Raw genomic sequence first — 15,000 nt, 5'->3', positions numbered from 1 at the left:
CTCAAGTACTGTACTTAAGTACAATTTTGACTGAGGTACTTTTACTTTACTGGAGTATTCCCAATTTGTCAATACTTTACTTCTACTCCACTACATCTAGAGACAAATATTGTACTTTTACTCCACTACAATTATTTAAAAACTGTAGTTACTAGTTTATACATAGGCTATTGATAAATAGCAGCTCTACAAGCTCACAACGCGTCACATAACGACACGTTGTGAGCTTGTAGATCTGCTATCTTCAAACATTTTAGTACTTTTACTTTTGCTAATTTAATTACATATTCATACTAATACTTTTGTACTTTTAGTTACTCAAGTAAATTTTGAATTCCAGACTTTTACTTGTAACAGAGTAGGTCTGCCTTGGTAAAGGCTGACATCTGCTGGCATTGGGTTGAAAAATACAACCCAGCATGTTTAATGAAGCTGGGTTGACATAAAGGATCAGAACTATATACTAAATATATATAAACTAAATATTTTGCTGCATGTATTGTACATACATGCAGACATGTTGTGAAACCAGTTTGAATAATAAAACATAAATCATTTTTATTTCCGATTCATCGTTTTCCATTGTCTTTATTATGGTTATTATTGTGTTTCCAGTTTGGGAAAGCATGTGTAAATATACTCCATTTATTATATAGAAAGAAGGGTGACTCTTTTTCTTTTACACTGTAAGTCGTATTTTTATTCTTTTTTCAAATATCATTTTTAAAAGGTTTATTGGGCTCTGTTTTGATGCCTGAACCTGTTTAGACCTGAAGCTGATTCTACAAATCTCTTCTAAATCCAGTTTTCTGAAAAAAACCTATGTTGCTATAATATCAGTGCTGCTCAAATATGTATTGTCAAGGACCCCCAAAATGATATGTATGTGGCCGCGGACCCCCATCTCAAAATATTTTGTTCCAGGGACCCCCAGAAGCAAAGATTTGAGTTACAAATGTTCGCTTTAAAATATATATATATATTAAAAGACTTGCACACATTTTCAGAATTTATCAAAGATAGCAGATCTCTGTGCCGCGCTATGAGCTTGTAGATCTGCTATTTTTGAATAGCCAAATACATCTAAAATGTGTTGTTGTATAAATATTGCAATAAATAGAAACAACATGTAACAACATGTAACTTGACTCCAGCAGGTAAGAGGGCGTGGGCTATGACGTCATGGCCCGGCAGGTAAGAGGGCGTGGCCTGTGCAGGAGTGTCACACAGTCAGGAAGTTGTGTGTGTGTGTGGTGTGTAGTTTAGTTTGTGTGTTTGTCCAGATTCATTTTAAACAAACCACGGAGATAAAACACCGTCAGTGAGTTTTAACAACGAGGAGGAGGATAAACGTTGTTTATTGAGGAGAATTATTAGTTATTGTTTAGAGGAGAGTGTTGCTCTGCTGCACTAAACCAGGAGAGAGAGAGAGAGAGATGAGAGAGAGAGAGAGAGGAATCCATTCACCTGAATCAGCCTGGAGCTCTGCTGGAGTCAATACTGTGTCAAATATACACATGGATAATGTAAGTGTGTTTATCATTTAACTGTTTTATGAGAGAGAGAGAGAGAGAGAGAGAGATGAGAGAGAGAGAGAAGAGAGAGAGAGAGAGAGAGAGAGGAGAGAGAGAGAGAGAGAGAGAGAGAGAGAGAGATGAGAGAGAGAGAGAGAGAGAGAGAGAGAGAGAAGAGAGAGAGAGAGAGAGAGAGAGAGAGAGAGAGAGAGAGAGGGGTTAGTTGTTTTGCTCATGAAGGCGTTGCTGTCTCTGGTTTAATGCTAAACCAGTTGTCATTCATTCATTCATTACATAAAGTTAAAGGTCTGTGAACAAACACACTGACAACTATCTGTCTGTCTGACTAACAGTGAGACAGCATCATGTCAGTTATTATATTGTGTGTATATATATATATATATATATATATATATATATATATATATATATATATATATTATATATATTATATAATATATATATATATATATATATATATATATATATATATATATATATATATATATATATATATATTGTGTATTCATCAGTTCCGCACAGAAAGCTGCTGGTTTCGGTTCAGAACGCCCGTGCTGGTTGACATTATCAGGACTGTCAGTCATGACGAAACTTCAACCTGGTTTTTACACTTTCTCCATTTATTGTCCTTACCTCTACATAAAGGTTCTTATTTCACATATAAAGTGCTTACCCTATGGCCACGGATGTTATAATTATTTACGGGTTCTCAGAAGTACCCGTATCTTCCATATTGTTAAATAAAAAGCATTTTAATCCGATTGGTGGCCATTTTCTCAGAGTTATAATGTATCAGAGGAGTGCAATACACCTACCAACCGATAGGGTCGCGTAGTTGAAAGCATATGGAGAACAGTTCAAAGAAATGGCCACCGATCGGATTAAAATGCTTTTTATGGAACAATACGGAAGATACGGGTACATCTGAGGTCACGTACATAATTATAACATCCGTGGCCATGAGGTTAGCACTTTATATTTTAAATGTGAACGTTTATGTAGATGTACGGGTTGTAAATAGAGAAAGTGCAAACACCAGGTTGGAGTTCAGCCATGACGGACGAGTGACGGTGTTGCGCGCCGAGAATAGGCGCGCAACTAACCTAAAAGCTGACAACAAGGGTCCATTTGGTTCATTTTGTAGGATACCTGCTCAGAGTTAAATCACAATCCTTAATCCTTGTTTTATCCCTTTGTAACTCTGTCACATGGAACCAAATGGACCCTCACAGGTCCATTTGGTTCCATGTGTACACTCTCAGAGTTACAGACCTGTAAGGGTCCATTTGGTTCCATGTGTACACTCTCAGAGTTAATCATATAGACCAATTATTTGTTTACTAACATTGAGACTGGATGCACAGGTGATTGTTTCACGCAATCAATTCTCAACCTGTTGTTTTGGGGTGCGCTGCTTTCAGCACACCCCACCCTCCTCTAACCTCTAACCCCACCCCCCTCTAACCTCTAACCCCCTCTTGTGTGTTGGCTAGTGAGGCGCGTCCTAGCGAGACCTGACAGAATGGGGTTCATTGCGCGCATACTGGTTGCACGCATACTGGTTGCACGCATACTGGTTCTTATCAGTGTGATGTCGTCTGTTAAAGGGTCTATAGAGCAGGGGTTTTCGACCACTTGTGGCCCCTGAAGGTATTGCATGTGGTCCCTGACCATGTTGCAATATGTTTTTTTCTTCTTGTCAATGTTGTCAGTTTCTGAGAAGTCGGAGGTCAAGACATTCCACAGAAAAGGGAGTTAGAATCTAATGAAGGGGAAGTGGACCGGATGGCCTGATGGAGTCATCATTATTAGGAAATGTGTCCATATGATTGCATGTGTCTGTGTAGTCCATGGACCACTGGTTGAGAAACAGTGGGATGTATCATGGAATGCATGCATACAGTAGCAAGCGTTAGCAAAGCACTAGTCTTAGCTCTAATCTCACACAACACAACAGTGGTCCCCAGGTTGATTCTTAATCAGGGTGGTGGTCCCTGGTTCACAATCAGTTAAACAACCCTGATATAGTGCATGTTGCTAGAGGTGTGGGTTGTCTTGCTTTGATGTAACTAGTACACAGATATGAATGAAATATCTTCAATAGTTGATCTGTTGTGTTGATTATAAATTGAATATTTAAATATTCATCCTCATAGACTTGCATTGTACAGTGACACAGCTCTCACAGTTATTGTTTTAGCACATTTAGAACATTATAAAACCTGACGCCGCCTCATTTCTCTTCTGGATCTTGAGCTAAAAGGTTGGAGAACCACTGGTAGGTCATGTAGTGGTTCTCCAACTTCTTTGTGTCAAGGACCCCCAAAATGACATGTATTTGGCTGGGGACCCCCCCCCCCCCCCCATCTCAAAAATACTTTGTGCCAGGTATTTAGAAAAAATAGCAGATCTACAAGCCCATAGCACGTCACTCTGTGCCGCGCTATGAGCTTGTAGATCTGCTATTTTTGAATAGCCCAAAGTATAAAATATGGTTAAAATGATTGTGACTCTATATTAACTAATTTTGCTGGGGACCCCCTGGTACCCCTCCAAGGACCCCTGGGGGTCCCGGACCCCACTTTGAGAACCACTGGTAGTCGTATGGTCCATTGGCCAAATCACAATCACATCTTTATTGTCACATGACAGCTTTACAGTGTAAATAACTTTATTGTCACATGACAGCTTTACAGTGTAAATAACTTTATTGTCACATGACAGCTTTACAGTGTAAATAACTTTATTCTCACTAAAGACTGTCATGACTCTGATTTAAATGTGTTTCTGTCCTTGAACATTATGGAACATTATGAATAATAATGACATTTCTGTTTGGTTTTTATAGGCTTTGTAAACACAAGATGCACAGGACAGATATGACAAATAACCCTTACATATTTAATAACTTTATACTTAAAAAAACAAAAACATTGATAGTGGAAATAGCTGATCTACAAGCTCAATTATTATTATTTTTTCAATCCTGAAAAGATACATAAACATACATGCATGCATGCATACATACATACATACATACATACATACATAGACATGCTGTACTGTAGTCTACAAGTTGGGGGGGGGGGTGCTGCCTTCTTGGAGGGTGCTCAAGCACCCCGCAAATCCCTCTATAGCGCCGCCTCTGGCAGCAGCAGAGCGTTACATTTACAGCTTTAGGATCATCTTTATGTACTGTATGTAAAATATGTTTAATAACATACAGAAAGATGATCCTGTGTTGTCAGGACAGCCTGGTGACAGGTACACACAGACAGACAGACAGACAGACAGACAGCATAATGAGGCTCTTGCAGTAGAGCCAACATTAATCAGGAACCAAAAGGACCAACATTATTCATGTTAGCTTTGGGTTCAGAACAAATCCATTTCCAGTCAGTTAGTTGACACTGTTGCTCTGAGACCGTGTGTGTGTGTGTGTGTGTGTGTGTGTGTGTGTGTGTGTGTGTGTGTGTGTGTGTGTGTGTGTGTGTGTGTGTGTGTGTGTGTGTGTGTGTGTGTGTGTGTGTGTGTGTGTGTGTGTGTGTGTGTGTGTGTGTGTGTGTGTGTGTGTGTGTGTGTGTGTGTGTGCTTGCGTTATAGTATGGTCTGAGACCCAATTTGTATCATACACTTCATGTTCTTTGAAAACCGTGGGCACATATTATGCACATATACTCTGGAATATGCACATGTTCTGGGAATGTCCCAGAGTCAAAGTATTCTGGTCTCAGGTATAAAATACAGTTAAAAGTGGTTAAACATGTTCCTCATTCTGGAGACAGACAGACAGACAGACATAATTTACACAGGGCAGAATGCTAGGCCCCCTCCTGTTTCCACCTTACAACATGACGCGTTGTGACGCGTTGTGTAAATACAGTATTGTCTATTTGTGCCTTAATGTTCACCTCCAGATGAACAGGGAGGCTGTAGGGTTTGTGTGGTTCATTAATGTGGCTTCATTATTCTATAGGGTTTGTGTGGTTCATTAATGTGGCTTCATTATTCTATAGGGTTTGTGTGGTTCATTAATGTGGCTTCATTATTCTATAGGGTTTGTGTGGTTCATTAATGTGGCTTCATTATTCTATAGGGTTTGTGTGGTTCATTAATGTGGCTTCATTATTCTATAGGCTTTGTGTGGTTCATTAATGTGGCTTCATTATTCTATAGGGTTTGTGTTCATTATTCTCTGCTCCTCTGAAGTCAGTGTGAGTAAAATGTAGGGTAAACGTATTGAACTGATTTAATTGTGTTTTTGATGTTGAATGTTATGTAACATTATGAATCAAAATAACATTTCTGTGTGGCTTTTATAGGCTTGGTAAAGAAAAGTTGCACAGTGCAGATATTATGACAAATAATTTGCATAGGCCGCCGTCCGTTGGTAGTTCTCTGTCATTGGTTGGTAGTTACTTTTTTATCATTATTAAAAACATTTCAGGTAGTGAAAATAGCAGATCTACAAGCTTGTAGATCGGGCATTCGTGAGCAACACAGCTAAACGTGTGGGTAGCGCCTCCAAAAAAATTGCCAAAATCACCCATTATGCTTCTGTTGGTAATCGCTCTTGTTTTGAGCGACCTGCCAGTATACACCTGCTGAGAGGTGTGTGTTAGTAGTCACAGGTGAGTGACTGGCACCTGAACATGGGTTCTGCAACTTTGTTTGTGTTGATGCTCCAAGCAGTAACACTGCCCCCATGGAAAGATGCCATGTTTGCCCCTTCAGGATAAGGCCTGTGCAATAGGGCAAGTGAAACTTGTGTTCCGTTATGCAGATTACACATTATTTGATGTCAGCCCTGGTACCATTTGCAGGCAGGTGTGTGTCAGTCACAGGTATGTGTCAGTCACAGGTATGTGTCAGTCACAGGTGTGTGTCAGTCACAGGTGTGTGTCAGTCACAGGTGTGTCACCTGAGCATGGGCCCTGCAACTTTGACATCTGTCTTTGGTACCGTTGTGCAAATCTTGCATGTAAATCTATGGTTCCTCAGTGAATTAAGGGGTCTTGGGTTGTTGTCTTCCTTGTTGACTTCATCAGTCTCACAGAACTTGTTCCTAAGTTAGTAAATGGTACCAGGGCTGACACAAAACAATACTGTCACTCTGCTGCATAACGGAACACCAGCTTCACTTGCCCTAAACACAGGCCTTATCCTGAAGGGACAAACGTGGTATCTTTCCATGGGGGCAGTGTTGCTGCTTGGAGCATCAACACAAACTCAACAAAGTTGCAGAACCCATGTTCAGGTGTCAGTCACACACCTGTGAGTCAGTCACACACCTGTGACTACTAACACACACCTCTCAGCAGGTGTATACTGGCAGGTCGCTCAAAACAAGAGTGATTACCAACAGAAGCATATTGGGTGATTTTGGCACATTTTTTGGAGGCGCTACCCACACGTTTAGCTGTGTTGCTCATTCCACGAATGCCCAATCCTTACAAGCTGTACCTCGCTGTAAAGGTGACTAATCAATGATAAAAAAGATATAAAACACAATTCCGAATTATTAAAGGCGAGATACAATCGACCAAACTTATTTTGAGCAGTTTATATTTAATAACGTTATACTTTCAAAACACGACGCGTTTTGATCTTGTAGATCTGCTATTTCCACTATTTTTGGAAAATGTTTGAAAATATATAAATGCACATTTTTCAACATGAAACCATTATGAAACCATTATGAAACCATTATTAAACCATTATGAAAGTTTAATCTGCCACACAATCTTAAACAATGTAGTGGGTGGTGGGGGGGGGGGGGGGGGTCCCTGCTTCATCTCTCTCTTAGCTAAGGGCTCCTTGGCTTGAAAAACGTTGGTGATTATGTTATAATTGTAATTGTAACAGGCCTACATGTCCCTGAGCACAGCACAACACAACACAACACAACACAACACAACACAACACAACACAACGGGGGTTGTTGTGTGAACTGTGACTCCATGCAGACTAAGTTGAGACGCCCTGCAGCAAACATTTAAAGTATTTCTGCTGACAGGGCCTCCAGCATGGCTCCTGTCCCGCCCAACCCCCCCCCCCCTCTCTCTCTCCTCCCCCCCCCCACCCCCCTCTCTCTCTCTCTCCTTGCCCGCCCCTCCCCCCTCCACAAGCTAAATATAACAAACTTCCTCAAAGCATCACAGCGTCTCCCTTTATGGAGAAAAAGCACACTCTGCTGGAGGCCACAGGTATTGCATTGTAGTGGTCTGAATAGAACAGTGACATGAAAGCAGAGAAACATGAAAAGAGACGTTGTAGGCAGAGGTTCCGGTAGGAGACACAAAGGAGACTCTTTGTCTCTCCTACCGGAACCGCTGCCGGTCATCAAGTTATTGTCTTAGGAATGAGAGAAAAACTAAACAATATCCATGAATTCAAGTCTCCATGGAGTGACTGATCAATAGACAGAAAAGTCATTTTTTGGGGTGAACTATCCCTTTAAGTGACCTCAGGCTGCAGCAGAAGAGCACAGTCAGTGCTTTGGTAGTTAAAGTCTTCTCTGTGAGGCTGAGGAGGTTTTATGTCTGCTGGTCCTTCCTGCTCTTCTGTTCTGCTGGTTCAGACAAGCCCCCAGAACCACCATGACACAGTGAAGCCCCCAGAACCACCATGACAGTGAAGCCCCCAGAACCACCATGGCACAGTGAAGCCCCCAGAACCACGGTAGAACAGTGAAGCCCCCAGAACCACGGTAGAACAGTGAAGCCCCCAGAACCACGGTAGAACAGTGAAGCCCCCAGAACCACCATGGCACAGTGAAGCCCCCAGAACCACGGTAGAACAGTGAAGCCCCCAGAACCACGGTAGAACAGTGAAGCCCCCAGAACCACCATGGCACAGTGAAGCCCCCAGAACCACGGTAGAACAGTGAAGCCCCCAGAACCACGGTAGAACAGTGAAGCCCCCAGAACCACCATGGCACAGTGAAGCGGCCAAGCCTGGTGGTCAAATCTGATATTGCAACACTTCCGCACATTTTGCGCTTGCATCTGACCGTTTTGTGCGCCTGTCTGTGTGTTTATCTCTGTTTATTATGTGTTGTTTTACTCTTAGTATTTATAGTATATAATATGTGTTACTGAGTGTTCAGCACTCTGGTTTTTAAATGTTCTCTATAGATAAAGTGTAATGGATGGGGTCAGTAATGTGATGGATAGAGGTCAGGGGCTCAGGAAACGGAAGGTCACTGGTTCGATCCCTGGCTGGCTCCCCCTTGGGTTAGAGTCGAAGTGTCCTTGAGCAAGTAACCACCCCCCCCACCCCCCCCCCCCGTGTGTGTGTGATGGCACTACAATGAAATGGACTTGAAATACTTTAGGGGGGGGAGGGGGGGGAGGCAGTGTTAGTAGTCAGTAAGCCCCTCCCACTGTGTCCCCGTCTCACCTGGAGCTCCTGATGGAATGAGCAGAGACACGTCTATCACTGCAGGAGAGAACACACACTACACACAGTACACACAGTACACACAGTACACACAGTACACACACCTGCAGGTTGACTGAAACTCAAGCAGGGCGGAGAGGATTAACCACACTTTGTCACACACACACACACACACACACACACACACACACACACACACACACACACACACACACACACACACACACACACACACACACACAGATGACAGCTGAACTAAGCTTATATTGTCATCCAATCAGAGAACAGAGATCTGAAGTGTGTTTAACATGATGTAATCATATAGTTTGTGTTTCTCTAAATGTCTTCATGTTGTTATTGTTCATCTGAATGACTGTCTATCACCCAGCACAGTGCTGTGTGTTATGATCACATGTCTATCACCCAGCACAGTGCTGTGTGTTATGATCACATGTCTATCACCCAGCACAGTGCTGTGTGTTATGATCACATGTCAGACACAAACCTCTTATCTCAACTGTTTCTGTTTTTTCGTAAATTCGTATCGTAAATTCGTCCTACTTGATGATCAGTCACTACAGAGTCACACAAAAGCATCACAAATGAGCAGATTCACAAGCTCGAAACTTGTAGATCTGCTGCTTTTGCTATTTTTGATCATGAAACGTAACCGTTTTGGACATAAAGATCATAAATGAATGGTCTACTCTACTTCGTAGTGCAAGAGTGGCACTCAAAAAGTATAGAAAATAACCGATCTACAAGCTCACAATGTGTTGCATCGCAATGTGTTGTGAGCTTGTAGATCTACTATTTTCACTACGTTTTCTTTTAAATGTTGAATGTGAAAGTGGTTAAGTGTGTGTGTGTGTGTGTGTGTGTGTGTGTTATAAATGTGTAACCAATTAAAAGTATTAACGAGCTTACAGTTTACACTGGATCCAGTGGAACAGCTTATTTTTTCCATTCCCTGTAAAGTAACACATTTGGACACAATGTTTCCTCCTGAAACAGTGTTTCTGTACAGACTCACTCTGTTCAGAGGTCACATAGAGGTCATGTAGAAAGGAAATGCATCCCGTCTCTTCGAGGGTTGTTATTATTGCCTTCAGTCCAGACAGCCAGACAGATCGTCTTCACGTTTACAACAACCTCTCAGCCCGCTTCCAGCTCTGTACAACTATTAAATTGTATAAATACATAAATACAGAGTGTATAAAACTCTATTAACGTGAATAATATGAAGGGGGGGGTTGTAGCTACAAACACACTGAGATCAGTGACTGTGAGAGGAGGGCTTGTGTTGGTTGACAGGGTGACAGGGTTGACAGAACTTGTCACGATCATGACATTTTACTTGACAATTAACTGCTATTTTTTTTTAAATAGTGATAATTTGTGCAAATCTTTGAATATATATCTATTAAAGCGAACATTTTTAAATCAAATGTTTGCTACTGGAGGATTCTACAAATGTCTTCTAAATCCTAACAGTTTTTTTAAAGACTTATGCTTCTATAATATCAGTGGTTCTCAACTGTTTCATGTCGAGGACCCCCAAAGTTATTATTTAAAATTATGTATTTGGCCGCAGACCGGCATCTCAAAATATGTCGTTCCAGGGACCCCCAGAAGCAAAGATTTAAAAAATATATATAATCAAAGATTTGCACACATTTTCAAGATTTTTCAATAATAGCAGATCTACAAGCTCATAGCGTGGCCGCACTATGAGCTTTAAAGTGGTTACAGAGGTGTGTTACCGGATTGAATGGGTTGATGGGGAGTCTTTCGTTGATCAGGATGGGACGATGTGGGGTCTGTGTTCTGTATGGAAAGTGTCTTGAGATAATGTGTTGATTTAACACTTTAGATTTGGATTGAATTTGGTCTCTAACTTCCATCTCTCTCTCTCTGTCTGTCATTGTCTCCGCCAGGCCGAAAGGCATGGCGAGAGAGTATGTTTTCGCCCCTGTCCGTCCGTCCGTCCGTCCGTGTGTCCTGTCTGTGTGTTACCACCTAATCTCTGGCACCGTTGGCCCGGTCGCTGCGAAACTGTGCACACACACTCCCTGGATGCCAATTCAGAACCTTTTTCACATGGGCCTGTTATAGCGCCACCTGGAGGCCGATTTGTGCAAACCAATTTTTTTTAAATTACTCCTACAGATTTTATCCAAACGTCATGCAAATCGGTACACAGTATCTCTATAGTCATGTGATCAACACGGATCTGTCCGATTTCCCATATTCCATCCACCAGGAAGGCCGACTTATGTAAAACACATTTTTTAATATTAACACATTGATTGCCTAGATCGAGTTAACTCGTTTTTAAGAAAAAAATTTTTTTTCCAAGATGGAACTTTTAGATTTTTCATATTTCATCCTGATTGGCTAACATTGACATCTAAAGTTTGCAGAAGTGGCCTGTTTTGAACAAAATGCCACAAATCATGAACGCAGCGTCCGATTGAGGTGACACTTTGCATGCACATTCGCACTATGTTGAAGAACAAATGCCACCCTTTAACATTGCCCTATTATAGCGCCACCAGGAGGCCGATTTGTTCAACACTTTTCTTTTTTTATTACTCCTACAAATGTTGTCCAATCATCATGCAAATCGGTACCCATTATCTCTGTAGTCAAGTGATCAAGATGGTTCTGTCCGATTTTTCATATTCCATCCTGATTGGCAAATTCCGAACATTGCTGACCCACAATAACCTACCTGACCTGGCGGAGACCTGTGCTCCGAGGAGCACTTTTTCTAGTTCTATCTCAGTCTTTTGTGTGTGTGTGTGTGTGTGTGTGTGTGTGTGTGTGTGTGTGTGTGTGTAATTATCTGGTGTAATTAAAGACAGAAGCATCATAATCCAGATGACTCACATAGTTTGTGTCAGTTCAGACATTTAAACAGTAGGACTCTGTTCAGCCTGCATGTGCTGGAGGCTCTGACACACGTTTAACACCTACATGTTGATAGATGTGGAACAACGTACAGAATGCTTGTAGAGCTGCTTGAATTGAAGCGTGTCAGTAAGGTGTGTGTGTGTGTGTGTGTGTGTGTGTGTGTACAAAATGGTTGTTTCATGGTTGAATAAAGAGATTTACAATTAGGAAAAGATTCCGGTTGGGTTGGACATTTAGTTATGGCTTAAAGACAGTTATTCCTGATTTGCACTTAGCTGTGTGCTGGTGTCGTCCACTGAAAAACAAAAGTGTGTGTGTGTGTGTGTGTGTGTGTGTGTGTGTGTGTGTGTGTGTACACACACAAGCTCCTGACAAACTGGTTAGACTGTCTGCTCTACACCAAGTGAATCCTTGACCTCAAGGACCCCCATATGACACTGTTCTTATCTCTAATGGACCCCCCCCCTCCAATTACACTGTCAAATCCTCAGTGTTCATTTAACTCTTCAGAGTTAAACAGACTCGTCATAAAGGGTCAATTTAGATCCATCTCTACACTCTCAGAGTCTCTGTACATATAGTGTTTTATATGTGACTATTTTGAATTATTATGTTATTTTTTTATGTTATGTTGATGAATTGAATACACAGGACCTCAATGGAAACAAGTCCACCAGGACTTTTTTTTTGTGTAAATTATTTTAGACCAAGTGTATGACTTTACTCTTGCTGTTTGCATTTCTGTCTAATACAGTATTCAATCAAACAGACCTGCAAGGGTCCATTTGGTTCCATGTGTACACTCTCAGAGTTACAGACCTGTAAGGGTCCATTTGGTTCCATGTGTACACTCTCAGAGTTACAGACCTGTAAGGGTCCATTTGGTTCCATGTGTACACTCTCAGAGTTACAGACCTGTAAGGGTATTTAAGGGTCTTTTGTTTCTAACTTTCAATCATTTAGAGGTGGAGGTCGTCCAGGGGTCTCTAGACGTCTACCCATGTTGACAAACCTGATTCTTCCTCTATTGGCGACTGTCTGTCTGTCTGTCTGTCTGTCTGTCTGTCTGTCTGTCCAAACCATATCAACCTGGTCTCTGTTTTTTTTCCCCCAAACCGTCTAACCTGATTGGCTGATCCTCTATTGTAATCATTTATGATCTGTTCCTCCAAGTTTTTGATTGATTGATTGACATTTTTATTAGGCAAAAGAATGTAAAACAACACAGTTACATTTATAATACTTTTGTCTAAAAGGTCCGACCAAAAAAGTCCTTGCAGACTTGTTTCCGTTGGGGTCCTTGGTATTAATTTCATAGACATATATAGTAGCAACCACTATATACAAAAAAAGGGGAGGGGGGGTCGTCTGTCTACAGGGAAACTGGTACTACCTCCTCTTATGGCCTCCAGAAATTAAATGAGCCCAGCGAACTGCATTTTATGAGGGATGGGGTTAGACTATTCCATACCTTGGTGGCTGTGCTGTAGAAGTTGAGACCAGATCATGTGACAATCCTGGTTGTTGTCTTTAAAACTGATCATGATTATTAATCTAGATTAATAATCATGATTGTTTTTTTTTGGGGGGGGGGGGTGTAAAAAGCTATCTTTGATGCTCCCTGCCGTAGAGTGACGGAGACCATGTCATGGTGTTTATTTTAGTGTGTGTGTGTGTGTGTGTGTGTGTGTGTGTGTGTGTAGAATTTTAATTAGCTCAGTTATCTGCTGGACAGCTGTAATTGCCCCCCCCCCCCCCTCCATCCTTGTTGGGGGTCCGCACAGCGTCCGCTCCTCGCCTGGTCTGGGGGGGGGGGGGTGGAGGGCGTTACCGTGGTTACTAACTAGACAGTCATCATGTATTTTACACCTGAACCCCAGCATTATTCTGACTAACTAATATATATATATATATATATATATATATATATATATATATATATATATATATATATATATATATATATATATATATATATATATAATATAATAAATAATACCTATTCTGAGAGGAACATTCACCCCACGGAAAAACAGCAGATCTACAAGATCAATTTCTTTTACAGAGAGATTTGGTATAGACCAGGGGTCTTCAACGTTTTTCAGGTCAAGGACCCCTTAGCTGAGAGAGATGAAGCAGGGACCCCTTAGCTGAGAGAGAGATGAAGCAGGGACCCCTTAGCTGAGAGAGAGATGAAGCAGGGACCCCTTAGCTGAGAGAGATGAAGCAGGGACCCCTTAGCTGAGAGAGAGATGAAGCAGGGACCCCTTAGCTGATTTGTACACTCTCAGAGTTACAGACCTGTAAGGGTATTTAAGGGTCTTTTGTTTCTAACTTTCAATCATTTAGAGGTGGAGGTCGTCCAGGGGTCTCTAGACGTATACCCATGTTGACAAACCTGATTCTTCCTCTATTGGCGTCTGTCTGTCTGTCTGTCTGTGTCTGTCTGTCTGTCTGTCTGTCTGTCTGTCTGTCTGTCTGTCTGTCTGTCTGTCTGTCTGTCTGTCTGTCTGTCTGTCTGTCTGTCTGTCTGTCTGTCTGTCTGTCTTAAACATATCAACCTGGTCTCTGTTGTTTTGTCCCAAACCGTCTAACCTGATTGGCTGATCCTCTAATGTAGTCATATATGATCTGTTCCTCCAAGTTGAGACCAGATCATGTGACGATCCTGGTTGTTGTCTTTAAAGCTGTGATCATGATTATTAATCTAGATTAATAATAAGACGGCTGTAATTGCACCCCCCCTTGTCTTAATTTAGCTATTTTTGAATAGGCAATGTATAACCTGGGTCATATTTTATTAATGGACTGTATGTTTTGTAATAATAATCTACATCTGCAAAGTAACTTGTTACTTAAGTTGTCAAATATTTGTAGTAGAGTAATTAATTTGCCTCAGAGAAATATGAAGTTGATAAATGGAAATACTCAAGTAAGGTAAAAAGAATACCTCAAATTGTACTCGAGTACAGTACTTGAGTAAATAAATGTACTTACTGTGTGAAAAGGACATGCTGTTAGCGTGGCCCCTCCCCCGCAGGGCCCCTCCCCCGCAGGGCGCGGCACCCATGGATCTGTGCCGCGCTCAACAGGTTTTCCTGCTCTGTAACGTATGGAGGGTTGTTGTGACCTGTCTCTGTGCCCTACT

General features: G+C 41.5%; 1 protein-coding gene and 1 pseudogene across 2 annotated transcripts in view; both read left to right on the top strand.

Annotated features, from left to right (window-relative positions):
* LOC308084327 (protein NLRC3-like) overlaps positions 1-15,000 on the top strand; it is a 297,537-nt pseudogene that overhangs the window by 115,660 nt on the left and 166,877 nt on the right. The gene's annotated exons all lie outside the window — the stretch shown is intronic.
* The window catches only part of st14 (ST14 transmembrane serine protease matriptase), a 56,832-nt gene continuing 43,061 nt past the window's right edge, over positions 1,230-15,000 (top strand). The window contains exon 1 of the mRNA XM_080427176.1: positions 1,230-1,526. Coding sequence (XP_080283302.1) covers positions 1,437-1,526 — 90 coding nt within the window. The 5' untranslated portion in view covers positions 1,230-1,436. The remainder of the gene's footprint in view (positions 1,527-15,000) is intronic.

Source organism: Gymnoscopelus braueri, assembly GCF_963280865.1.
Source record: "Gymnoscopelus braueri genome assembly, chromosome: 4".
In the NCBI taxonomy this organism is placed as follows: domain Eukaryota; kingdom Metazoa; phylum Chordata; class Actinopteri; order Myctophiformes; family Myctophidae; genus Gymnoscopelus; species Gymnoscopelus braueri.
The sequence above is the reverse complement of the archived record's forward strand: the minus strand, read 5'-3'. Positions and strand labels throughout refer to the sequence as shown.